The sequence below is a fragment of the Salmo trutta genome, chromosome 13 (genome assembly GCF_901001165.1).
Source record: "Salmo trutta chromosome 13, fSalTru1.1, whole genome shotgun sequence".
Classification (NCBI taxonomy): domain Eukaryota; kingdom Metazoa; phylum Chordata; class Actinopteri; order Salmoniformes; family Salmonidae; genus Salmo; species Salmo trutta.
In genome coordinates, this window is record NC_042969.1 from 16,534,756 (window position 1) to 16,562,726 (window position 27,971).

The 27,971-nt window shown below is 44.4% G+C and overlaps 2 protein-coding genes across 6 annotated transcripts in view; both read right to left on the minus strand.

Moving 5' to 3' along the window:
- The window catches only part of LOC115205335 (amyloid-beta A4 precursor protein-binding family B member 2), a 43,148-nt gene extending 25,008 nt beyond the window's left edge, over nt 1–18,140 (minus strand). For 2 of the 5 annotated variants that reach the window (XM_029771179.1, XM_029771176.1), the window contains exons 1-8: nt 17,658–18,140; nt 11,432–12,705; nt 10,381–10,562; nt 9,726–9,863; nt 9,261–9,346; nt 8,867–8,924; nt 3,127–3,273; nt 2,903–3,030 (exon numbers count right to left, since the gene is read on the minus strand). In XM_029771179.1, the coding sequence (XP_029627039.1) occupies nt 2,903–3,030; nt 3,127–3,273; nt 8,867–8,924; nt 9,261–9,346; nt 9,726–9,863; nt 10,381–10,562; nt 11,432–12,680 (1,988 nt within the window). In that variant the 5' untranslated portion in view covers nt 12,681–12,705; nt 17,658–18,140. Of the gene's footprint in view, nt 1–2,902; nt 3,031–3,126; nt 3,274–8,866; nt 8,925–9,260; nt 9,347–9,725; nt 9,864–10,380; nt 10,563–11,431; nt 12,706–17,441; nt 17,594–17,657 lie in introns of those variants that run through there. The other 3 variants (XM_029771181.1, XM_029771180.1, XM_029771177.1) reach the window with 2 other exon arrangements.
- A 210-nt stretch (nt 18,141–18,350) lies between these two features.
- LOC115205336 (DAP3-binding cell death enhancer 1) lies at nt 18,351–26,412 on the minus strand. Its single transcript, XM_029771182.1, has 11 exons — nt 26,190–26,412; nt 24,961–25,078; nt 22,997–23,096; nt 22,757–22,904; nt 22,333–22,578; nt 20,886–20,971; nt 20,572–20,790; nt 20,267–20,428; nt 20,044–20,136; nt 19,767–19,920; nt 18,351–19,608 (listed from the first exon to the last, which is right to left on the minus strand). Exons 1-11 carry the CDS (start codon nt 26,218–26,220, stop codon nt 19,382–19,384), a joined length of 1,584 nt encoding a protein of 527 aa, XP_029627042.1. The 5' UTR covers nt 26,221–26,412; the 3' UTR covers nt 18,351–19,381.
- Between the last annotated feature and the right edge of the window lie 1,559 nt (nt 26,413–27,971).

The window sequence follows — 27,971 nt, forward strand, 5'->3', positions numbered from 1 at the left end:
GGAGAAAAAAAGGAGGGAGAGAGGGAGAGAGAGAGTGTCACGTCCTGACCAGTATAAGGGGTTATTGGTTATTGTAGTTTGGTCAGGACGTGGCAGGGGGAATATGTTTTATGTGGTTCTGGGTTTATTGGGATATGTATTTATGTAAGAGGGGTGTTTGTTTTATGTGTTCTGGGGTTTTTGGGTAATGTTCTTGTTTTGTATTTCTATGGTTTTCTATGTTGTGTATTTCTTTGTTGGCCTGGTATGGCTCTCAATCAGGAACAGCTGTACATCATTGTTTCTGATTGGGAGTCATACTTAGGTAGCCCTTTTTTCACCTGTGGTTTGTGGGAAGTTGTTGTTAGCTGTGTGTTTAGCCTGCAATACTGTTCGTTCGATCGTTTTCTTGTTTTGTTTGTTACGTGTTCAAATAAAGTTAAGATGAGCACTCAACCCACTGCGCCTTGGTCCATTACGTACAACAACCGTTACAGAGAGAGAGAGAAAGGTGGGAGAGAGAGAGAGAAAGGAGGGAGAGAGAGAGAGAAAGGAGGGAGAGAGAGAAAAAGGAGGGAGGGAGAGAGAAAGGAGGGAGGGAGGGAGAGAGAGAAAGGCGGGAGGAAGAGAGAAAGGAGGGAGAGAGAGAGAGAGAGAAAGGAGAGCGAGAGAAAATGAGGGAGAGAGAGAGAAAGGAGGGAGAGAGAGAAAGAAAGGAGGAAGAGAGATGAGCATTGTCCCATTGTATTGAGACAGAGAAACACAGAGGAACACAGAGGAAGACAAAGAAGAGTGTGGAAAAGGAGAAAAGGCAGAGTGGTGAGAAAAGCTAGCGTGGAGAGAGATACTTTTTCTACCAGTCCCATGGAACACAACTGCACATTCTACACATGACAAATGTCCAGCAAATACAACACCGTCAATCCAAAGAACCAATACATGCAGTACCACGACTGCTTCTTAATAAAACAACCAGACATTCATAGCCACAGAAAAGCACCGTACCAGACCCAAAACCTTTCAACATATCATAGCCATTTAACATATCTCTGGAGGGTCAAAATGTGCACCCTCCTACAGAACTGAACCTTAACCAAGACTGAGCCCTGGGGTGTGAATATCATCGAAGGAACCGGCGTTCTCAGCCCAACCCCCATTACCAAGTCTGCCTGAGTCAGCGACATTACCAGCTCAATATGGAGAGGTTAAGACCATGTCACACCGTAGAATGTTAGCGAGGTCCCCATCTCCCCAATGTGGATAAACCAACCAATACATGTCGGTGGAAACACTGTCCTTGTACAGTTTTTCATTCTATTTAAAACATACCATCGGAGTAACTACTACAAGTGTAATATAGCTGAAATAGAGGTGTATGTACTACACAATAGCAACATAGAGACAATATTTATCTCAATGCTCTCCAGATAATCCCATAACCCCTTGCTTTACAGGATATTCAGTAGGTGCTGTCAGCCCAACGCATTACAGGGGACACACTGCCTGCCCAGCAGGACATCTACAGCACCTGTAGAACAGACTGACGTCTTTGGGCATGGAAACATTGCTCTATTGGTATCAAGGGACCTAACGTGTGGCAGATATTCAGTATATTCATTAGGTGTGCTACTAGGTGTAATACATCTGTAATGCAACATTTTCACTAGGTGTGCTACTAGGTGTAGTACGGCTGTAATATGTTACTAGGTGTAATATGGCTGTAATACAGCATTTTCACTAGGTGTTCTACTAGGTGTAATATGGCTGTAATACAGAATATTCACTAGGTGTTCTACTAGGTGTAATATGGCTGTAATACAGCATTTTCACTAGGTGTGCTACTAGGTGTAGTACGGCTGTAATATGTTACTAGGTGTAATATGGCTGTAATACAGTATTTTCACTAGGTGTGGTACTAAGTGTAATACGGCTGCAATGCAGCATATTCACTAGGTGTTCTACTAGGTGTAATATGGCTGTAATACAGCATATTCACTAGGTGTTCTACTAGGTGAAATATGGCTGTAATACAGAATATTCACTAGGTGTGCTACTAGGGGTAATACGGCTGTAATACAGTATATTCATTAGTTGTGCTACTAGGTGTAATACGGCTGTAATACAGCATATTCACTAGGTGTGCTAATAGGTGTAATACGGCTGTAATATGCTACTAGGTGTATTATGGCTGTAATACAGGATATTCACTAGGTGTGCTACTAGGTGTAATACAGCTGTAATACAGTATATTCATTAGGTGTGCTACTAAGTGTAATGCGGCTGTAATACAGCATATTCACTAGGTGTGGTACTATTTGTAATACGGCTGTAATATGCTACTAGGGGTAATACGGCTGTAATACAGCATATTCACTAGGTGTGCTACTAGGTGTAATACGGCTGTAATATGCTACTAGGTGTAATATGGATGTAATGCAGGATATTCACTAGGTGTGCTACTAGGTGTAATACGTCTGTAATACAGTATATTCACTAGGTGTGGTACTAGGTGTAATATGGCTGTAATACAGTATATTCATTAGGTGTGCTACTAGGTGTAATACGGCTGTAATGCAGTATATTCACTAGGTGTGCAACTAGGTGTAATACGGCTGTAATAAAGGATATTCGCTAGGTGTTCTACTAGGTGTAATACGGCTGTAATAAAGGATATTCGCTAGGTGTTCTACTAGGTGTAATACGGCTGTAATAAAGGATATTCGCTAGGTGTTCTACTAGGTATAATACGGCTGTAATAAAGGATATTTGCTAGGTGTTCTACTAGGTGTAATACGGCTGTAATAAAGGATATTCGCTAGGTGTTCTACTAGGTGTAATACGACTGTAATACGGGAGTATGATGTGACCCCCCCCCCCCCCTCCCGTCCCCCGTCCCCCCCCTCCCGTCCCCCGTCCTCCTCACCTGTCGTGGTCTCGGCCAACGCCCCACACACGTATACTGCTGATTGGCTGAGAGTGGAGCAGGCTGTGGTCGTCAGGGTTAACCAGGGTCAGATCCCGGTCCTGCAGCACCAGCAGCATGTCCTTACCCTAATGGGACGATCAATATGTCAATACATCAGTCAATGCGCGCACACGGGCACACACACAAACACACGCACACACACACACACACAGTGTCCTCACCTCTCCCCAGACCCCAGCGGAGTCTTGTATGTCCCTCCTACAGTAGGACAGTTGTCTGATACAGTGATGGACTGCCACACTGCTCCTTCCCTCTGTCAGATCTCTCTCTGCCATCTCCACCCAGCCCAGAGAACGCACCGGGAAGGACTACAACACACATATATGGATTCATATACACTTAAAATAATACATACAGACTCTTACCCAGCAGCCCCCCCCCCCCAACACACACACACACTAATTAATAAACACACTTGCACTCATTAGTAGGGGTAATAGTAAGACGGTCTGTTAAGTGTATCTGTAGATCTCTGGTAAAATGTGCAATGAGAATACTTTTTAACAGTGGTTGGCTATAATTCAGCAGATAGCATGGGTGTGCGCTCAAGGGGTGAAAGTAAGGTGGTATAGTGGGGGTATGCAGTACCGGTAAAACATGAGCCTATCACAATAATTAAAACAAAATGTAAAGAAAACCACTTTTTTTTTCTTTATCGCATGTCAGAGGCATGAAAAATGAGCAAATGGACTTGAAAATGGGTGGTATAGCCTACGCTCTAAACTGCCATGTGGCTAGATGAAAACATCTACATTATGTCAAGCCGACACTGAGACTCACACGGACAGCAGTGGATGCATACATTCTGGCCTAATGCCAATCGCCACAATCACTTTTTTTTGTGTAACAGATGTCCCTTTCCATTCATCACTGTTTTAAGGCTGGAAATATGTTGTGAGTGGATGAATGTGTGCAGGTAACCAAATGAAGGAGCCCTTTGATGTGATTGTTTGACAATCAGATGAAAACTGATAAAAGTTAAATGACAAATGTTTAGTACTAGGCCCACAGAGATCCTATTGAATTAATAGAGATTCTAAATTGTCCAAGACTTCAGCCACTCTAGTCATAGACTGTTCTCTCTGCTACCGCACGGCAAGTGGTAACGGAGCACCAAGTCTAGGTCCAAGAGGCTTCTAAACAGCTTCTACCACCAAGCCATAAGACTCCTGAACATCTAATTAAATGGCTACCCAGACTACCGTAAATTCCGGACTATAAGCCGCAACTTTTTTCCCAGGCTTTGAACCTCGCGGCTTAAACAATGAAGCAACTAATATATGGATTTTTCCCGCTTTCAATTTTTTTTCTCTAAAAAACACATTCTGTGACGTGCTCAGTTTTTTGGCGGCATGAAGCTTTCATTAGACCAATGAAATTGCCGAACGGGTTAAGGTCAAACAACTTTTTTATTTACTGTTTAGATTAAATCGAGCGCTCTCAAACTTCCCATCATTCTGATTACGGTAGTCATTTTGTCACCCTCATCATGGCAAAGACACGGAGAAATGCATATGATGCAGCTTTCAAGTTGAAGGCGATTGATCTGGCTGTTGGAAAAGGAAATAGAGCTGCTGCACGGGAGCTTGGTCTTAATGAGTCGATGATAAGACGTTGGAAACGGCAGCGTGAGGAATTGCAAAAAGACAACTACCGGTAAAGCTTACTGCAAATGTTTTATTTTTTGTTACAAGCCGTGTTTCGTTAAAGCCTATTTATTTTTGTTACAAGCTGTGTTTCGTTAAAGCCTATTTATTTTTGTTACAAGCCGTGTTTCGTTAAAGCCTGTGTAAAGTTCATTTGTTTCAATATACCGGTAGGCACCTGCGGCTTATAGACACGTGCGGCTTATTTATGTTCAAAATGATATTTTTTTTTTAATTCAGTGGATGCGGCTTATATTCAGGTGCGCTTAATAGTCCGGAAATTACGGCTTTTCTTAAAACTGCATTGCTGGTTAAGGGCTTGTTAGTAAGCATTTCACTGTTGTATTCGGCTCATGTGACAAATACAATTTGATTTGATTTGATTTGTAATTCTATGATTCAGACCATACATTTGTTTTGTGCATGTGCACATATAGGAGGTCCTGTACAGGGAAGAAATGAATCCTACTGTCACCCTGGCCCAGTACCCAGTACCCCCCCCCCCTCACACACGCGGATTAATAAACACTAATACAAAAACATACAAACACACACTCATACGCACACACATACACACACTCCCACACACTCACACAAAGGCCCAGGGGATTTGCAGTGACAGTGTAGCAGAGAGCCAACAGAGTATAGTGTGAGAGAGACTATGATGTATTGTGACAGTTTATAAAATATAAAGGCTGTGGTTCAGTGCATCCCAGGGCTTTGACAGAAAGAGAGAGAGAGAGAGAGACAGAGGGAGAGAGAGACAGAGAGAGAGAGAGAGAGAGAGAGAGAGAAAGCCCAGAGCCAGCCCTCCCTCTACAGAGCACCACAATGTATTCTTCTTCTCTTTAGGGACAGACCCCAGGCTTTTGTTCTCGCTCTCACACACACACGTGGACAAACATGCACAAAGACTGACACACACACAGATGTGTGCGAACACACAGAAATGAAAGCAAGCAAGCAAGCATGCACACACACACTCATGCACACACACACACCGGGTATGGACAGACACACATCAACACATTATCCGTTAACGTGTGAAACGTTCAACAGCAATTCTACATCTGAATGTTTCCAGGTACATTAGGCCTTACTGCTTGCTCTCTAAACCCTTCCTCTCCTCCTCCTCCTCCTCCTCCTCCTCTTTTTCTTCTCCCTCTCTTTACCTCCTGGTCATTCTCACTCAGAGACTGTATCAACATCAACAACAACAATATCAAACTATGACACTATTATAGTTTTGTTTTATATTAGCTATTATTTCTACGTGTTTTTCGATTTTTCTCAAAATTCAGTGTAGTTTCACTTATTTTTCCCACTTGATTTAATAGTTTTTATCCTGTTTTAGTTTGATAGAAACCTTTCTATTTCGTTTTATATCCTTTAGATTCAGTTTCAGTTTTAGTACTAGGGACAGGAAGTAGCCTATACTGTATATGGGAGGCCAGTACCCATGTGTGTTGTAGGTTCTATTTCCTGTTAGCTAGTGATGGCTAGTGATGGCTAGGGATGGCTAGTGATGGCTAGTAATGACTATGGATTCCCAGAAACTGCACTCGGTCGGGGGAGGATGTCAGATTAACTTGGACATAAATATATATATATATAATAAACCCAGGAAGGGTCCTCTTCAGACAGACAACTCTCCCAACAAATCACGGGAAGGCGGGCAAAGCCTGAAAATCGAACTCTTTCAGTAGCCTGTAGGGAGACATACAGTATAAGAACATTACCATTGAAAACCAAAGATCTCAGGCAAAACCTTCGCCGTGGTTTTAGTGAAGGTAGATGTACAATCTAGCAAAATGCACTCATAAAAATAACCTCCGCATTCTCCATCTTGCTAGCGAGCTACAACCTTGTGTCCAGTGGGGATGTTAATGCTAGGGTAGGTATGGACAACCTTGATGGGGGCCAGAAAAAATCTGAACTCATCATGAGAGGCAGCAGTGGCTCGCGGGTCTGCTTCGTACCCACATCCATACCCACACATGCAGTCAGAACCCGCCTAAAAATCTATAACATGTTAGCGGACATGGACAACTGGGTTACTGTCAGTTACTGACATAAGAGAAAAACTGCTGATTCAAAACCACATTACTATTCTAACTCTCAACAGTAATTTGAGACTCCGACTGAGTTCCACCCAAAAATGTTGGCCTACAGAAGGGGCGGGCCTACAGAAGGGGCGGGCCTACAGAAGGGGCGGGCCTACAGAAGGGGCGGGCCTACAGAAGGGGCGGGCCGCCAGTTGCCCATCCCTGTGCTTTTTTTTTATTGAATTTTTTATTCATAACACATATCAACAACTTACATTGCTAAACCCCCTCCCTGTGCTGGGGAAACAAGAGGATAAGGCAATGACATCACCAGATAAGGCAGTGATGGTCTTCCCTGCTCCAACTCCTCCTCTCTGTTCCAACTGATGCAGGTACTTGTACAGATGTGTATGCTGAAACATTGGTACATTGTAGGAGGCAACCCATCTGTCTACAGACTAGGTAGTTAGAGATAGTGATGCACAAGCTAGGCCTATTTGAAACATCAAATAGCAGCATTTACCGGCTTTTTCCCCCCAAAACATGAACACAATTTATGATGTTTTTTATTTTATTTTAGTTAGTTTCGGAGTCAAAGATAATAGTGTCAGTATAGTTTCCATTTTTGTTAATTCTTTTTTTATTTATATTTTATTTATTTATTACAATAGATTTTTCATAATTTGTTTTTGTTTTAGTTTGAGTTTTAGTTTACTATAATAACCTTGCTATGACGTGACCCCCACCACCTCTGATGGGGAGCATGTGCATACACCATCTATCCAGCAGGGGGAACACTGTGTTACCTAACCTCCAGACGAGCTTCAATGCCATACAACTCTCCTTCCCTGGCCTCCAACTGCTGTTAAATGCTAGTAAAACTAAATGCATGCTCTTCAACCGATCACTGCTCGCACCTGCTCGCCCGTCTAGCATCACTACTCTGGACGGTTCTGACTTAGAATACGTGGACATCTACAAATACCTAGGTGTCTGGTTAGACTGTAAACTCTCCTTCCAGACTCACATTAAGCATCTCCAATTCAAAATTAAATCTAGAATCGGCTTCCTATTTCGCAACAAAGCCTCCTTCACTCATGCTGCCAAACATACCCTCGTAAAACTGACTATCCAACCGATCCTTGACTTCGGCGATGTCATTTACAAAATAGCCTCCAACACTCTACTCAGCAAATTGGATGCAGTCTATCACAGTCCCATCCGTTTTCTCACCAAAGCCCCATATACTACCCACCACTGCGACCTGTGTGCTCTCGAAGGCTGGTCCTCGCTTCATATTCGTCGCCAAACCCACTGGCTCCAGGTCATCTATAAGTCTTTGCTAGGTAAAGCCCCGCCTTATCTCAGCTCACTGGTCACCATAGCAGCACCCACCGTAGCACATGCTCCAGCAGGTGTATTTCACTGGTCATCCCCAAAGCCAATTCCTCCTTTGGCCGCCTTTCCTTCCAGTTCTCTGCTGCCAATGACTGGAACGAATTGCAAAAATCACTGAAGCTGGAGACTCATATCTCCCTCACTAGCTTTAAGCACCAGCTGTCAGAGCAGCTCACAGATCACTGCACCTGTACATAGCCCATCTGTTAATAGCCCATCCAACTACCTCATCCCCATACTGTTCTTTTTTTGTTTGTTGCTCCTTTGCACCCCTGTATCTCTACTTGCACATTCATCTTCTGCACATATATCACTCCAGTCTCTATCACTCCAGTGTTTAATTGCTAAATTGTAATTATTTTGCCACTATGGCCTATTTATTGCCTTACCTCCCTTATCTTACCTCATTTGCACACACTGTATATAGACTTTTTTCTATTGTGTTATTGACTGTATGTTTTGTTTATTCCATGTGTAACTCTGTGTTGTTGTTTGTGTCGCACTCCTTTGCTTTATCTTGGCCAGGTCACAGTTATAAATGAGAACTTGTTCTCAACTATCCTACCTGGTTAAATTAAGGTGAAATAAATAAAAGGGGGAACTTAAACCTGCCATTTAGTAACAGAGCCACAGGGCAGTAGTTCACTAAACTACCACTAGGTGGTACTGCTACAGAGAAAGAGATAAACACAATGGGCAGCACATTACGTCATTCCATCCCTCCCTTTCCTCTGGATAGGTGACAGCATGGTTAGCATTCCATTGTTTTCCTTTATCCAACCTTGTAAAATCAGTGATGACGGAGGTCTCACCTGTCCCTCTGGATCAATGTAGGCACTGTTGAGGTCCACTGTCTCTAACTGGGCAGGGCTACAGACGGAGAGATAACCATGAGCAAAGACATTAAAGTGTGTGTGTATATGACTGAATAATAATGAGAAATGGTCAGGAGAAATGTGACGAATGTGCTAAAGAGAAATCCAGGTTATGCTGAATGTCTGGCAAGCAATGTTGTCGAATACTGGGAATGGGAAAGGGGGATACCTAGTTAGTTGCACAACTGAATGCATTTAACCCAACCCCTCTGAATCAGAGAGGTGGTGGGAGGCTGCCTTAAACGACTGTCTGTGTGTTTTATGGTGTGTGTGTGTGTGTGTGTGTGTGTGTGTGTGTGTGTGTGTGTGTGTGTGTGTGTGTGCGTCTTACTGCAGTCTCAGTGAGGCGTAACGAAGAGTAGCTCCTTCAAAAGCTTTCAGGCTGGGGTCAGGATACACGGGGTAGTCCTTCAGCTCCTAGAGAGAGAGAGAGAGAGAGAGAGAGAGAGGGGATAGAAAGAGAAGGGATAGAAAGAGGGGATAGAAAGAGAGAGAGAGACAGAGAGAGAGGGGATAAAAAGAGAGAGAGAGAGGATAGAAAGAGAGAGAGAGAGAGAGAGAAGAGAGAGAGAGAGAGAGAGAGAGAGGATAGAAAGACAGAGAGAGAGGGGGTAGAAAGAGAGAGAGAGAGAGAGAGAGAGAGAGAGAGCGAGGGGATAGAAAGAGAGAGAGAGAGATACAGTAATATCTCATTCATATTTGATATTTGATATATTGAATTTTGAAGGTACACACGTGTGATTTCAGTTGTTTCTGAGCCTGTGTACATGGTGCCGTTAGCAGTGTGTAGTCTTACACTGGCAGTGTAGCTGGTGTTGTCAAAGCCTCTGTCAGGCAGAGGGAGATCAGAGGGAGGGGAGGAGGAGGAGGGAGAGGAGCCGGAGGGAGAGGGCACAGGCTCCAATGAACTGTCTGATACCAAACTGCTAGGTCGCTGCAGAAAGAGGTAGAAAGTGGAAGGAAGAGAGAGAGAGAAAGAGAGAGAGAGAGAGAGAGAGAGAGCCATATGACATCATCAGAGGAACTCTAGTGACAGGATTCAGTGTACATAGAGGGTGTGTGTGTGTGTGTGTGTGTGTGTGTGTGTGTGTGTGTGTGTGTGTGTGTGTGTGTGTGTGTGTGTGTGTGTGTGTGTGTGTGTGTGTGTGTGTGTGTGTGTGTGTGTGTGTGTGTGTGTGTGTGTGTGTGACTGTGTGTGTGTGAGTATGCGAGTGTGCGTCCATGTGTGAGAGTTTGGCTGCGTTCAGACAGGCAGCCCAATTCTGATATTTTTCCCACTAATTGGTCTTTTGACCAATCACATTCGATTTTCTCACAGCAGATCTTTTTCAGAGCTGATCTGATTGGTCAAAAGACCAATTAGTGAAAAAAAGACCAGAGTTGGACTGCCTGTCTAAACACAGCCTTTGAATGTGTGTATGTATACATTACGTGTGTGTGTCAGGCCTCACCTCGCTGGGCGGTCTCAGTGTGACTGTGTCGCCCTGCTGTGAGCCAGGGTGTGGGTCAAGGTGTGTCGTGGCGACAGGGCGGTCGTACTGGGTGGTGCCAGTGGGAACATGCCAGAAATAGACCTCTGATTGGTCTGTGACCTCACGCCAGCCTGGGGGAAGGTCCCCCTCACCCCACACATCTGATGTACCACACAACAACACACATTAACTACACACAGATCACATACACACAAACACTGACATAAACACACACTCATCTGCAGACACAGATATATGTGTATATGTATGCAGAGAGACTGACTTAGATACACACACAAATACACACACACACACACACAAAAGTGCACACTTACACAACTCAGACACTCAGATACACAGACAGTGGTCTAGGTCAATTCTGAGATGGTAATCCTGTTCTGTTGTCATAGCAACCCTTGGGCTCATCCCCTGAAGTAGCACTCAGAGGACACAGGCCTCTCTGTCTCTCCTCTATTTGTTTTCTCTCTTCCTCTCCTCTCTTTCACTTTCTGCTCGCTTTCTCTCCCCTTCGACCCCATCTCTCTCCCTCTCTTCCTCCACTGCCTGCAGAGTACGGTGGCTCACAGGGGTCATTAAGGATTCAGCGGTTTCGCTGCAGTCATCGTCATCAAGGAGAGACTTGGTACATTTCCAACCAAGACTGAGTGTTCTAAAATACTTCCAACAGAAAATGAGAGAGAGAGAGAGAGAGAGAGAGAGAGGGTGGGAGGCATACCTACAGACAATACCATATGACCAGAGTGCTCTGTGGCTCTAGGTCAAAAGTACTATACTATAGGGTATAAGGTGTTATTTAAGACAGCATATCTCCCACCAGACCGACAGACTGACCGACAGACAGGCAGGCAGACAGACAGAAAGTATATATCCCACCAGACAGAGAGACCAACAGACAGACAGACAACCAGCCAGTCACTCAGACAAACAAACAGACAGACAGATAGACAGCCAACCACCCAGGAAAACAGACAGACAGCCAGCCAGAAGGTATATCATATAATTCTCTCACCTATCTCCTGTGGGGTCTGAGGGGAGGGGCTCTCCTGGGATAGGGTGGTCCAGCTAGAGTCCTCATCCTCCAGGGGAGACTCCACCTTTGTCCTCAGACTACTCAGCTTAGGAGCTCCTTTCTCTGGGTCCAGGTTGAAGGATGCAGGGGGCGTCTGGAGCAGGAGAGGGGTGCTCTCCTCCCCTCTGGGCTGCTTAGGGGGTGCAGAGGGGGGGCGGTGGAGGTACGGGTTCTCATTGCTGGGGTGCAGTTCCACCTTGATCACTCTGGGCGGGGGGGCCTGGGCACTCCGGGAGGGTTTGGGGGGCGTCTCAACCCTGGGTGGGTGATCCTGGGCCTGGTTTAAGGCCTCCTTTCTGCCCTGGGGAGGGGGAAAACTCTGAATCTTGTTCTCCTGGGCCCTGTTAAGGTTGTTTTGGGGGGAGATGGGGGGAGATTGCGCCCCCTGTAGCAAAGACTGATTAGCAGTTGGAGTGGCACCCTCTTCCTCTATGTAATCCTCCCGTTTTGGGGTCTGTTTTTCCTCCTCAGGTCTCTCTCTCTCTTTATCCGGGCTGACCTGATCTTTCTCAGGGCAGGAGTGCTTCTCATCCTCTTCCTCCTCTTCTTCTTCTTCCTTGTTGGGACGTTCTTCTTCCTTGTTTTCTACACTAGGAGGGTCCACTTCCTTCTCACGGAACTCCAGAAAACTCTTGGTCCTCCGACAGAATGGGGGTGGGGCCTGGGAGTTGTCTTTCTCCCCCTCCAGCCAATCAGAGCTGTGTATGGGGGTGATGATATCATCCTGCCCTTTGAACTCTGTGTTGGTCTTACTCTGCTCCTGTTGCTGGGTCTCGGCCTTCCTCTGCAGGTTGGCACCATTCTTCGCCAGCTTGGGGTTGGTGGAGAAGAATGAGGAAGAGGAGGAGGAGTAAAGAGCAGAGGATGAAGAGGACTTGGTGGGGAGGCGCTTGCCGCCGGTGGGGGGCTGGTTTTGGGCGGGAGGTGCGAGGGTGTCGCTCAGGCCCATGGCGCTACACACGCTGGTCATGGCGTATCTATGGCGGCTCTTGGGTAAAGTGGCAGAACTCCCCGTTTCCATGGCAGTAGGGGACTCCTTTATAACATCACAACCCAAGAGTTGATTGTAGGAGGAGCGCAGGCTGAGGGAGGTGGGAGGGGCGGCAGGGGGACCGCTGCGATTGGCCAGGCCGACAGAGGAAGGGGAGGAGCCACTGCGGGAGAGAGGGGGGGTGTGGACGGACATCATGACTGACGAGGGGTCAAGAGGTCAACTGGAGAGGGAGAGAAAAGAGGAGAAAGGGCTCACTAAGAGTACAACAAAACACACACGCACATGCAGCACACACACACACACACACACACACACAAGGCCCATGCTCTCATAGGAATTCAACATCTGATACTGATGACGGCGCCCATTATCCACCACAGTGCTTGAAGGAAACTTGGCGTGAGTCAGGTCTTCTCCATGTGTGATGAGTTAGAAGGATTACAGGACTGGGTTGGAGGTATGAGGCGGAAACACAAGACAAGTCAGCATACAGATGTAGGATCTTAATTTGAGCCAGTTTGCTGCAACAGGAAATGTGAATTATTATGTGGATTATAATTAATGGACATTTGTGTAGGGGTTGATACATTTTTTGTAAGGGAAAAATCAAGTCTGAAATTTCTAATTCAAAACTTTCAGAAGACTTATTAAACCTCAAATACACTATTAGTTGAAATTTCCTGCATTGCAGGAAAATTCTCCTGCAACAGGGTGATCAAATTAATATCCCACATCTGTATGACTAAGGCAGTCTAAATGAGAAGCACACATGGATAAAGATACTCCGTACGGCTCTATAAAGTCCTACAGACCCTCAGGCCCACAGCCACTTCTCTGGCATTGATCTGTTGCCATGGCACTCACACAAAATGAAAAGCCTCAACTATTCAACATTCTGACAACCCATCGACCAATAGCGGAGGGTTTTATTGACGCACTCTGTGGTGTGTTTTATAACTGTGTCCCAATACAGTAATACCCTCTCTCTCCCTTTTTGGTTCTCACATCTGGTGAATATGTCACACAGTTTAAAACAAGGTGCCAAACCTATAACATGGGTCCTATTTTCTTGACATGCTTGGCAATCATGAGGCTTAGCGCTGTCAATGTATTCATCCACAACCGATACACCATGCCAAGGCTAGAGACAGGCTGTTGGAAGGTGTTACGATGCTAGGTCCAGATGCTGACAAGCTGCAGAGCAGATCCTACTCTCTAGCTGACCCTTTTCTCTCCCTGGTGATCAGCTTTGTGCTGTCAGCTGGACCAAGCCAGAGAAAGAGGGAGAGAGGGACTGCAGAGTATCATTGTCAATTCAGATGTAATCAGGAAGAGGCAGGGCTTTGAATTTAGGGCTCAGTGGTGGGTTTTTATCATACTCTGTTCTTCAATTCAATCATACTCCAACAAATGAACACACACACAGACACTTGCACGCACACACAGAAGCACGCACATACGCACACCCAGGTAAACAAAGACAAATGCAAGCTTCTTTCATGGAAAGATGGAAAACCCGGACACAGCAGATTTGAAAACAAGACAAGCCCTTGGAAAAAGCAAGAGACTACATTTTAAGACAAAATATCTCCACACAATGCACTTTTTCATGAGGGCCCCTCGTCCTTCTCTGGGTGGTGTTGTTGTGTCAGAGAACACGCAGGAACTAACCTGTAGAATGTCTAACTCTCTCTCTCTCCTTCTCACTCTTTCAAAGATGACACACAAATAATGTCAACAAGGTCAATCAGCCTACACATACGATTTACTAAAATGGTACCAGATATTTAACACAAAACATGTCTCATAAGGATACTTTGTCTCTCTGTACAAAGTGACATCATACCTTCTGCTACTGATTTCAGGACTGTTTTTTTTTTTTTTACATTTCTCTCACTATCCTCTCACATAGTAAATACCCTGGCCTGGGAAAACACCAAAACGGAGGATGCAGTTGATGCAGTTGATGATACAGTTGATAAAATGCCCAAATGCCTGCTTTCTTTGCAGAAATCTCAGAGTTGGAGAGAGAGCTGCTAGATCCAGACTGAGATAGTGTTCTTCCTCTGACTCTGCAAGCCTCAGTTAGCAGAAGGGCATGAGACAAATACAGGAGAGATAGATATTAGAGACCGAGTGAGATAGAACAATGACACAGCAGTTTTCAGCAGGGACATTGAGTTCACACCATCATGCTCATCATGCTCAGCTGTAGTCTTACTACACACGTATCATTATGTTCACATCACTTTAGGTCATTCATGAGACTTTACCAAACATGATACCATGACCCATATTACAGGACGTCACCTAGCAGTGTCGTCATTTACAGCAGAGAAATGTCTAGAAGACTGTTTCCTGGCCACAGATTCATCTTTGACTTAGTCCCGGATTAAAAAGCTTTTTCAATGCAGATTCTCAACTGAGCATGCTTTTTAGTCCGGGATTAGGCTTAATCTGTGTTTCAGAAACCAGCCCTCAGAGTTACTGCAGGAATAAGGAGTTGACGTTGAAAGAATAATCATAGACTCCTGTAGATAACATACAGTCAGGACATGAGATACAGCCTTCTACATACCGTAGGTGGGACAGGTGTCAAAGAAAAATCATAGACTCCTGTAGATAACATACAGTCAGGACATGAGATACAGCCTTCTACATACCGTAGGTGGGACAGGTGTCAGAGAAAAATCATAGACTCCTGTAGATAACATACAGTCAGGACATGAGATACAGCCTTCTGCATACCGTAGGTGGGACAGGTGTCAAAGAAAAATCATAGACTCCTGTAGATAACATACAGTCAGGACATGAGATACAGCCTTCTGCATACCGTAGGTGGGACAGGTGTCAGAGAAAAATCATAGACTCCTGTAGATAACATACAGTCAGGACATGAGATACAGCCTTCTGCATACCGTAGGTGGGACAGGTGTCAGAGAAAAATCATAGACTCCTGTAGATAACATACAGTCAGGACATGAGATACAGCCTTCTGCATACCGTAGGTGGGACAGGTGTCAGAGAAAAATCATAGACTCCTGTAGATAACATACAGTCAGGACATGAGATACAGCCTTCTGCATACCGTAGGTGGGACAGGTGTCAGAGCAGCACTCACGACAAAAGGTGGTTAGAAGTTAGTTCCGAAGGCGAGAAATGTTCCCTCTAATTGTTTGTGGCACTGAGCAAATTTTAGGTCTTGCGAGCGGAAACTTGAACGCTGTGAGAATTTTGTTCCTTCTGCTGCACGTTTACAGTGAACACTGAGGCTGTACCTGTACAGTTTTAGACAGTAGCCAATATGCTATTGTGGCTATTTGAGCATAATGTAGGCCTACCAACAAAACAAATGGAGCAAATCCCATAACATTTTCACATGGAAATAGCTTTCAATTTCTATGATGTAGCCTATAGTTACATATTTGTGGTGTTCAATGCAGACCTGCATTGCTTGAGACTTTTAAAAACGTTTTTACCTGATGAACAGTTCTCTGCTGCCAATGACTAGAACGAATTGCAAAAATCACTGAAGCTGGAGACTTATATATCCCTCACTAACTATAAGCATCAGCTGTCAGAGCAGCTTACCGATCACTGCACCTGTACACAGCCCATCTGTAAATAGCCCACCCAACTACCTCATCCCCATATTGTTATTTATTTGCTCTTTTGCACCCCAGTATCTCTACTTGCACATCATCATCTTCACATCTATCACTCCAGTGTTAATTGCTACATTGTAATTATTTCGCCACTGTGGCCTATTTATTGCCTTACCTCCCTAATCTTACTCATTTGTACACATTGTATATAGATTTTTTTAAATGAACATTAATTTATGTTTTTTTTACTTGGTCTGTAACACCATGGGCCAAATAGGTGCATTGTATTGTATGATGCAAGAAACCACTTTACAAAATAAAAGTAATTATTATTACCCTACAGAGAATTAGACAATGTAGGCAATCCCTCTGTCTATTGGCTTATTAGCATATTCAAGCCTGTCTCCAAATACAACACTGCCCCTTTAATTAAGACATAAGCTTTTTACCTGACTGACTTTTTAAAGACATCTTAAAATGTAGCCTACACGTTTGTGACCAATACTTATCTATAACTGGGCAAATAACTAGCAAAGAATATCAATAAATGTGCACACGCGTGGCTCTGCGCTCTGATCTGAAAAGCGCATTCATTCGTGGGTGATTGAAAGGCCGCTTGCCGGCTACCAGCGCCAATAGAATTATACTTCGTTGCCTACAACAAAATCACAGACTCAATTTGGCAAAGTTATCGTTTTCTGGTTTTGTTGCATTGAAAATGGCCTGATATAATGTTGAATCGATCACAGAAAAAACCGTTGATCTATAAAGTGCAAACTAATGGGTCGAACTCAGGGAAGTTCAATATCTTGCGTCTCTGCGCTGCAGTTCTGGAGGAGGTACGCGGCCGCGCACAGCTTTGAGGGAACATTGAAGGTGAGTTCTCACAGCACACGCGAAACAGCACATCTCAATAGCAATAGGAAAGAGAGATGGGTTGTTATATGCCTTTCACACACACTGATGAACAGATGCTGCTATAGCATCGATATGAATATTTAAAATAGTCACCTCAAATACTATCCAATAGATCTGTAGCCTATATTACTGAAACCGGCTTGGGGATACTCCTGTTAAGGAATATTCAGAAAGAAAATACTGTACTTGAATTTGTGTAGGCGTCGAAGGTAGGCCTAACTATTTTTAAAACGGTGTGGTAGGCTAATAACTGGAGTTAATACATGATACTACATATTTTATACATATGCCGCCAACATAAAGCTTCAACTAAAATGCTAGAACAGTTCAACGTATAAAAGGAGATGACACTAGATGGGTGGAGTGTTTGCATCCTCTTGTAGTTACATTAGCCGATACCTTTCTAACCGTATGATCCGTTCTGCAGCCTCACCTATTGCAATACATCAAGCAGAAATGTCCTATGTTGCAAAGTGAACACAAATCTGTTGCGAATTCTGGAAACAAGCTAGAAGGCAGTAGGCTATACATATCAGACGCAGTTCATCTTCTGACGTCTCTCTCCCACCCAATATTCTCCCCATCACGTCACCGCACTGGAAGGCGAACGCGCACCGCACACACACTTTATTTCTATTCATTCACTCACCGCGTTTGACAATCGTGCTTCTATGCCACGACGACACTTCAACGACGACACTGATATAGGACAGAGAAGTGACTCCAGCTTTTTAAGCGCGAGTCCTCCCGTAGCTACCCGTATCAGATCACATCACTCTGGTCTCCTCCGGTGCTGGTACCTAAAGCTAATCTCTCTGCGCCACTGCCTCCCAAGCGCCCAGGACCCAATCAGAGCGCTGGACGCAGGACGCTGTGTGCGCAGAGCTGTTCGGAAGAGACGCTGAGCCAGAGCACCATCATAAATGTGCTATTTGGGTTTTTATAGTGGTATTCAACTGATGTAATGAAACACTGACAATTGATCAACTCTTTTGCCTAGAGTACCACTGTGGCATCCATGTAAAAAGTGATTGAAGAAGTGATATATAAAAAGTGATTGAAGAAGTGTATATAACTTCAGCCACAGCCAGCACCTCAAGAGTGAACAGATTCCAATAAGACATTCATAATCCGCCATAAAGAGCTACAGGACCTTCAACTTGTTGCAGTGCCACAGGCGATTGTCTAAGTAGACACAGATGACGGTATAGTCCAATAGACCTGTAGCTCCTTTTCCCTTGGTGCAATGACAAAGACAATGTCAATTAATAGCTTACGCCACAAATGTACAATTTCACAAATACTTCAATACATTTTCTGCTAATATCAGTGACAGGCCCAGTGGTAGAAAAGAGCTTTATTTTGTTTATTGGTGTTAGACACCTTGTGCTTTCAGCAACAGTAGTGTTTCTAATGCAGAGAGAACATACATGACATCATCCACTACCACCAAAAATGACTTGCTGTTTCCCCCATTCTTCAGCCTCACTGGATACCATGGGTAGACAAAAACAGTTTACACATGCAAAGACATAACTGAAATAGCAAACTAATGAAGTTAAGATGAATAGTCACATCAAGAAAGAGGGTCAAGTAAATACAAGGGATCCTGTACTTACAATGACTTAATAAGGCACACATTTTATCGCAATACCATATTTCTACCCATAGGGCAGTTTGTTGTACAAAAACTGGCCAAGATTGTGCCACGAGAACATTTTGTAGGAACAATACTAAAGTTATTAGTCACGCTCCAAAGCTTTTGTAGAATTTCAGCCAGTAGTTTTTAAAGTAGCGCTCACAGGCCAAAATGGGTCCCTGAAAATTGTGTAATGTCATCCATTTCATATGTTATGTCCTGCAAACATTTTTTTTTTGCAATTCGTACAATATGATACGAATTTGTAAGTGCTTAAGATCCCAGACTGCGTCTTTAAGTAAGCTAACGGGTAAAGCTAACGGGTAAAGCTAACGGGTAAAGCTAACAGGTAAAGCTGTACAAAACCTTTGACATGCCTACATTTCAGATATATCGTATCTCCCATACTTATTTATACACATTCCTCAACAAATTGACCTGTGGTCAAATACACATCTGTATACAAATCTAGATAGAAGTGTTGAAAGAGGGACATTAACCTTACTGACACAACCCAGTATTTAAACATCTTACTATGCTATCCCTCTTCAACCTTATCGTATACCAACTGAGCTACAGAGGACCAATGTGGTTGAGTATGGTGCTTACAACAAGGACAGTGGGTTCGATTCCCGGGACCACCTGTATGTAAAATGTATGCACATATACTAAGTGGCTTTGGATAAGTGTCTGCTGAAAGGCATATATTATGTTATTCATGATAGTGGTGCCAACTATCCCGCTCCTATAGTCCACCTCACGGCGTTCCCCTCAGAGCTGGGGGTGAGAGGGCGGGGGGAGGACAGGATGGGTGGGGGGCCCATACTCCCTGTGCTCCAGGAGTGGGGGAGGGTGGGGCGACAGGAGGGAGGGACAGGGGAGGTGAGGGTGGAGAGAGTTCCACGCAGACGGTCAGCAACGGAGAAACATGGGGAAGAACGGATAGAGCGCAGGACGGCATCTTATAGAGGGAGAGAGAAGATGGTTGTAATATAGGACTAAGGCCATTTCTGTATTTAATTCAGATTTGTGGAAATAACATGAATCAGTGCAAATAGGCTTAAGTATAGATCTGAATTGTGTGTGTGTGTGTGTGTGTGTCTTGGACTGTGTCCTTACCCTCCAGTCCAAAGGGCGGTGCCAGTAAGGTCTTGGCCTGGCTGTTTCCTGCCTGGGCTGCCCTCTGATAGAACCCAACTGCTGTTCTGAAGCACTGGGACACCCCGAACCCACTCTCATAACACTGACCCAGGAACAGCAGGGCCTCACTGTCCTACACACACAGACAGAGAATCACACATCAGCATCACATCACACTGAACTGAGACCAGGCTATGATTGAGACCGTGGGCTATAATTACAGTTGTAGAGTTTAAGTGCAGTGGAAGTCACTCACTCCGCTCTCTGCTGCCATCCTCAGGTAGTGCACTGACTTAAGGCCGTCTCTGACTGGCTCCTGCGAGAACAGAGACCCCAGGTAAACTTGAGCCTGAGAGGAGAGAGGAGAGAGGAGAGAGGAAGAAAGTTCAAAGAAAAAGACTGTTAGAAAAATACCAATGTTCTTTTTTAGGCAACGTCTCACACTCGCTACACATACATCACAACACACACTCCCTCACCTCTCTCAGCCCAGCTGAGGCAGCCTGTTGCAGCAGGCTGATGGCTGTGTCCAGGTCCTGTTGTGTGCTCTGCTGCCCTCTGCTGTTCAGGAGGAGTTTGGCACAGCGGTACTGAGCCTGACTGTGACCACCTGTCGCTGCCTGGCTGTAGAAATCAAGAGCCTGTACAGGGAACATGAAGAGGAGAGTCACAAGACAGGAATTGTGTAATTGATTGTGTGAGTTTCACTGTGTGTGTGTGCTTGGATGTGCACGTGAGAGTTTGGCTGCATGTGAGATTGAGTGTGTGAGTGTGTGTTTCTTACCTTCTCCTTGTCTTTGCATACGCCCCTGCCTTTCTCATAGCAGACTCCAGTGTTGAACTGGGCCTTGCTGTAGCCCTGTCTGGCGGAGGCCAGGAAACAGGAGAAGGCTGCCTCATAGTGCCCAGTCTGAGCACTCTTCAGACCGATGATGTTGAGGACTACAGGAACACTGGAGTCGGCCACCTGTTGGAGGTTCTGGGCCGCCCCCGCCAGGGCGTCCTGAGGAACACAGAGGGCAAAGGTCAGGGTCAAAGGTCATCAACAGGAGACCGGCAGCTTCACCATTAGAGGAATGAATCAGCCTAAAAACTCACCTGGCCATTCTGCTGCCCAGGCTGTTCCCTGTCTCTGGTTCTGTGGTTGTCTTCAGGCTGGGAGGACTCTGAAAAGGATGACTCCTCTGTAACATGGAAAGATTTTTAAAAAATCATCCCCCTGCAGCGGCAGCTTTTCATACCACACCCTCTCTCGCTGGCTTTCTGTCCGACTTTCACCTGCTACCGCAAGAACTGGTCCCGAACCAAACCGCAGTACTGCAGTGTTACTTTAGAAGTATGTGATGTAACTCGCTTGCCAGCCATCGTCCCAGCAATTGCGCTGCCTATAGGCAATATCAAATGTGCAAAAATAACCTAATAGGTTAAATTAGCAGAGATTCTCAAGTGGCCCATTATATTAGGCTATCAGCCAATATGGCAGACGTATTTTGAAGAGAGCAGAGCTGCAGAGACAGTTTTGAGCTACGCGTTATAGCCTACCTTTTAGAGGAGTGGGACGATTTTCAGACCGACAAATATGAGTGATCAATATGCATTTCTAGGCAATGCAGTAAACTACAGCCTAATCATATTTAAGAAGTTCATTTCCTCTGAAAGATAACTGCCCTCTGCATAGAATATAGCCTTCTAGTTTAAGTGAGACCACATGCGCACCTGATCTCAGGTACAGCTACTGAACTTGAAGCAGCAAGAATGATGAGGGGACACGAGCTACCTGTTGCATATAGGATATAGCCTACCTTTTAGGAGGGGAACGATTTGAGCTACCTGTTGCATATAGGATATAGCCTACCTTTTAGGAGGGGAACGATTTGCAGGCAAAGACAAATGGCTAATGAATATTTATTGATAAGGAAAAAAGGTGCAACTCTCTCCATGATGTGCACGTGTAGCACATTTTCCGTTTCAACGATGATCACATCTTGACTGCACCTCCCCTCACGATGGTTGAGCGCCCTCCACTTCTTTCCATTGTCAATATTTAGTGAACTACAGGCTAATCATATTGAAGTTTGTCCTTTGAAAGATGAGTGCCACGTGATTCTCGGCCCATACATGGGCAGCCTACTCTATGTCATTGACGCCACATGCTATAGGCACACGTGACCTGGCGCCCAACTATGACAGAGCTACTGAACTTGAAGCAGCGAATACTTAGTGTGAATAATGTGACAGAGGTGCTTGTAATACAATAGGCAGGCTAACGCATACAAAGCAAAAACATGACCGTTTCCAAATAATCTGCGGGACTCCAAAAATAAATTGGAGCACGCAGCATGAGAAATGCAGACCGCGCCGCAATGATCTCTGTCGGGACCTGTAGGTCCCACGGTCATTCCACAGGAATGCAGCCCTCTACTATGTTGCTTTAACATGTAGTCTGGTAGGCATGGATTTGTGAAAAGCATGATGTAAGACTAGAAGATAAATATTGTTACCCTGACCAAACACTTAACATGTAAAGGTAGAACGTGAGACTGACCCGTTCCAGAGGAGTCGTGACTCAGAGTTGCCCTCTTGTGGTCAGAGAGGTGACTGTCAGCAGTCAGATGGTCTTCATGAAACTGTTCAGGACTGCTGTAGCTGCTCCTGGGACTGCTGTACTCCTGGCTCTGGGGCTGTCTCTGGGCCTGCTGGCTCGGGACCTGCTGGCTCGGGACCTGCTGGCTCTGTCTCTGGGGCAGACAGTGCACACTCCTCCCTCTGGGCAGCACGTCACGGCGAGATACTGGACAAACACAGTGGGAAGGAGATCAGACTCATTCATGTACTACCAGAAAGCTTTGAAATTGAGCAGAGAAATGAGCTTCAGAGTTCCCTTCAGAGTTCCCTCGTCTGAATGTCACGGCTCAATATCATTTACAGGATGAATTGCTTGGGATTATAGTGGGTGTGGCGGGACTCACGTCGCTCCAGTAGGACGCGGTAGCCACACTTCTGCAGGGTTCCCTGGCTGGCCAGGGATCCTGTGTTGGGGTTCTGGTTGGGGTCACTCCCAGAAAACTGAGAGTGGATCCTTCTACAGATCTGCATCAACAGCACCGCAGCTGCCCCCTTATAAACAGAGAGATCACAGGTCATTGTTTTTTCCCAAGTGTGCCATGTGCTTTATATTTGCATCTTAATGTGTGAAAAGTAGCCAATACCCAGCCAACTGCATCCAAGGCAGTGTAGCGGGGGAGCCCAGCGTAGCAGAACTGAGAGGTCCTCTTCCTCCTCTCGTCTCCACCGTCCCCTTTCTGAGAGCTAAGAGAGAAAGAATGTGATATGAATAAATTATATTAACTTTATTGGTTTATTAGGATCCCCATTAGCGAAAGCTAGCCATACCCGGGTCTTACAAAATGGAAAAAAAGACATTACAGACAAGACTTCACAATTGACAAACATTTTAAAACATTAATATGTAGCGTGTGCGCGCATCTATTAGTTCCGCAATACATGTCAGATTCCTTATCCCCTAGTTACTCTGCTGTATTAAACCATCACGGCAGGCGCCTCAATGAGAGGGTGTTCATCTCCGTTTCCCCTACAGCGCTCCAAGAAGTAGAATCAGATTTAAAAAACACCTTATGGAACAGCAGGGACTGTGAAGTAACACAAACATATGTACAGACACATGCATACACACACACACATGGATTTTGTGTTGTAGATATGTGGTAGGGGAGTAGGGGCCTGAGGGCACTCAGTGTGTTGTGAAATCTGTTATGAATGTACTGTAATGTTTTTAAATTGTATAACTGCCTTAATTTTGCTGGACCCCAGGAAGAGTAGCTGCTGCCTTGGCAGGAACTAATGGGGATCCATTAAATACAAATATATGCCCAGTGTGAAACAGGCCTGGGCCGGAGGATGATGCAACCAGCTGCAAGGCTGGCAGAGGGCCGCAGAGCGCGTCACAGAAGGGGGAAGGAGGGGGACACTATGGAGGTTTAAAGGGAAGGAGATTATTTATTTCACCTTTATTTAACCAGGTAAGCTAGTTGAGAACAAGTTCTCATTTACAACTGCGACCTGGCCAAGATAAAGCAAAGCAGTGCGACACAAACAACAACACAGAGTTACACATGGAATAAACAAACGTACAGTCAATAACACAATAGAAAAATCTATATACAGTGTGTGCAAATGTAAGATTAGGGAGGCAATAAATAGGCCATAATGGCGAAATAATTACAATTTAGCATTAACGCTGGAGTGATAGATGTGCAGATGATGATGTGCAAGTAGAGATACTGGGGTGGAAAAGACCAAAAAAATAACAATATGGGGATGAGGTAGTTGGGTGGGCTATTTACAGATGAGCTGTGTACAGGTACAGAGATCAGTAAACTGCTTTGACAGCTGATGCTTAAAGTTAGTGAGGGAGCTATAAGTCTCCAGCTTCAGTGATTTTTGCAATTAATTCCAGTCATTGGCAGCAGAGAACTGGAAGGAAAGGCGGCCAAAGGAGGAATTGGCTTTGGGGGTGACCAGTGAAATATACCTGCTGGAGCGCGTGCCACGGGTGGGTGTTGCTATGGTGACCAGTGAGCTGAGATAAGGCGGGGCTTTACCTAGCAAAGACTTACAGATGACCTGGAGCCAGTGGGTTTGGCGACAAATGTGAAGCGAGGGCCAGCCAACGAGAGCATACAGGTCGCAGTGGTGGGTAGTTTAAGGGGCTTTGGTGACAAAACGGATGGCACTGTGATAGACTACATTTACTTTGCTGAGTAGAGTTATGGAGGCTATCTTGTAAATGACATCGCCCGAAGTCAAGGATCGGTAGGATAGTCAGTTTTACGAGAGTATGTTTAGCAGCATAAGTGAATGCTAGTCGGGTGGGCAGGTGCGGGCAGCGATCGGTTGAAGAGCATGCATTTATTTTTACTTGCATTTAAGAGCAGTTGGAAGTCACGGAAGGAGAGTTGTATGGCATTGAAGCTCATCTGGAGGTTTGTTAACTTCTTTGGGAACGGGGGGCAGTATTGAGTAGCTTGGATGAACAAGGTGCCCAGAGTAAACTTATAGTTCATCTTAATGTCCAAATACCTCCTTTTTTTGTTCACGCGTTTAGTCCAGTAACCCAAATGCACAATAAAAAAATGAATGAGGGGTGAGGTACCTGCTGTCGGAAGAGTGACAGCCGGTGGAGAGCAGAGTGGAGGTGTTGATGACCTCATCTTCCACGTGGTGATTCTGAGACAGGCGCAGGGGGGCGGTGCCATGGCACCGGCTCAAAACTGATGGCAGAGGGGTAAGAGATGGGTTTGTGATTGTGTATAGAAGAAAGCAGCCAGGTATAACCTGGAAGATACTGGGAAATTCCACAGTGACTCAGATTTTTCACTTTAAAATGTCAAACAAAAACCAATGATTGCAAAGTTAAAACAACCCATAACTCTTAACAAGGACTATGTTTAACAAAAATGTCCACTGAAAATTGTACTAAAACACATTTGCTTGAACAGTGCAGATGCAAAAGTTTTGCAATCATTGGTTTTTGTTTGACATTTCAAAGTGAACAATCTGAGTCTCAGCATCCATGTTACCATGGAATTTCCCAATTGCTAATACTGTCTACATTTCTGCACGTTACAAACACAGAGCACAAGCATTGTCCTTTATATGTGATATGCATTATAATAAAAGGAGCTCGAAGTACTTGTTTATTCTGTGCAAATCAGGTCTTTCTCGTCATAAGGATGCTCAAACAAACCACAGTAACATAAGGAGGTGTCACCAAACAGGTTACAGCGGTGGTTAGCTAGTTAGTCAATGTTATGCAGGCACCTCGAATTGTCTGAAACCAAAACAGACTTGATCACAGTTGACAGGGTGGAGGCTGCGGCTAATCAAAACACCCAGAAAAACTAATTATAGCTATGTGGAACAGAAACTAGTATGGCCTAGTTAAGACAAACGGAGACCTGCCCCCGTTTTAAAACATTCTAGAACATGAGAGAACTTGCTATCAAGTCTGTCAATGATACTAGCTGGTGGGCATAATACATTTTACATTTACATTTTAGTCATTTAGCAGACGCTCTTATCCAGAGCGACTTACAGTAGTGAATGCATACATTTCATACATGGCCCCCCCCCGTGGGAATCGAACCCACAACCCTGGCATTGCAAACACCATGCATTGCAAATACCATGCTCTACCAACTGAGCTACAGGGAAGGCTAATAATAGTCATGACAAAAAAAAATATTAACGAGCTGGACAATTGCAAATCCAACACATTATTATGACACTTTTATAGACACATCTAGCAACGTGAGCCGACGTGAGTGGTTAGCTAGCTAATGTTAGTACTAAACAGAACATTGTCAATTATATTTCGCTCACCTCTTCCAACAAACCCTTGTACTCTCCACATGTTTCGTTGTCCTGAACTTAATTTCAAGATTAATATTTCTACATATTTGCCCTAAATTAGTGTATTTAAAAATTCACTGCGGGAGTATTCTCGCCCCATAAGCACAGGACGAGTAGAGTAGCTCTAGTCTAGATAGAAAAATAAAGCATGGAAGAGTCACGAGTTATTTTGGAAAAAGACAAGCCCCGGCAAGGAACGTCACCCGGAAATAGCAAAACGTGACGTGTTGCGGGAAGGAAGAATTATAAACGTGTGTATGTCCCTTGACGTCCTTGTAAAATGTGATAATGTACCCCCTAGACCAAATGTCAGTTGTATATTCTTTATATATAACTGTGTTCCCCATGTACTTTTTGTATTGATTTGATGTTAATAAAAAATAAATACATCAAAAAGTGTTGCGGGAAGGTCATTCCCGGTTTCACATTGAAGTCGACCGACTTCTTCGATAAGGTTTAACCTCGGTTGGCATCCAAAGAATGTTGCATTACTGCCACCTACTAGACTGGAGTATAACTCCCTTTAATAAAAAATACAACATAAAACTACCATACCATTTTAACACTACACCCCCCCCCCAAACAATAACACCATACTCCACTATTTAAATCGGTTTAGTCCTACTTCAGGCCAACAGCCTGAAAGGATGGGACACCACCACTTATCACACCCTCTAACTCTTCTGAGGTCAGGTCTCGCACACCCAAATACCTCTCTGCAGCTGCCACCACAATCCCAATTTTTGCCGACTTACATTCCATCCCTGCAGTACAGTTGAAAAGCCAATGCTATGAATGATAAAAATCAAATCTTACTGAAACATACAATACCAGTAAAAAGTTTGGACACACCTACTTATTCAAAGGTTTTTCTGTATTTTTTGTATTTTCTACATTGTAGAGTAGTAGAGAAGACATCACAACTATGAAATAACACATGGAATCATGTAGTAACCAAAAAAGTGTTAAACAAATATATAATCAAATATTTTATATTTGAGATTCTTCAAAGTAGCCACCCTTTCCTTTGATGACAGCTTTGCACACTTGACATTCTCTCAACCAGATTCATGAGGTAGTCACCTGTAATGCATTTCAATTAACAGGTGTGCCTTGTTAAAAGTTAATTGGTGGAATTTCTTATCCTTCTTAATGCATTTGAGTCAATCAGTTGTGTTGTGACAAGGTAGGGGTAGTATACAGAAGACAGCCCTATATGGTAAAACACAAAGTCCATATTGTGGCAAGAACAGCTTAAATAAGCAAGAGAAACGACAGTCCGTCATTACTTTAAGACATGAAGGTCGTCAGTCAATGCAGAACATTTCAAGAACTTTGAACGTTTCTTCAAGTGCAGTCGCAAAAACCATCAAGCGGTATGATGAAACTGGCTCTCACAAGAATCGTCACAGGAAAGGAAGACCCAGAGTTACCTCTGCTGCAGACGATAAGTTCATTAGAGTTACCAGCCTCAGAAATTGCAGCCCAAATAAATGCTTCACAGAGTTCAAGGAGTAGACACATCTCAACATCTACTGTACAGTGGAGACTGCTTGAATCAGGCCTTCATGGTCGAATTGCTGCAAAGAAACCACTACTAAAGGACACCAATAATAAGAAGAGACCAAGAAACACGAGAAATGGACATTAGACCAGTGGAAATCTGTCCTTTGGTCTGATGAGTCCAAATTTTTTATTTTTGGTTCCAACCGCTGTGTCATTGTGAGACGCGGAGTAGGTGAACGGATGATC

Bases quoted from the DNA above. Each gene is read 5' to 3' on its own strand.
- LOC115205336 (XM_029771182.1), bottom strand. From the start codon at position 26,220: ATGTGGAGAGTACAAGGGTTTGTTGGAAGAG. The intron at 19,921-20,043 runs GTGAGTGACTTC...CTGTGTGTGTAG, and splicing joins GGATGGCAGCAGAGAGCGGA to GACAGTGAGGCCCTGCTGTT. The intron at 19,609-19,766 runs GTAAGGACACAG...TCCCTCTATAAG, and splicing joins ACCGCCCTTTGGACTGGAGG to ATGCCGTCCTGCGCTCTATC.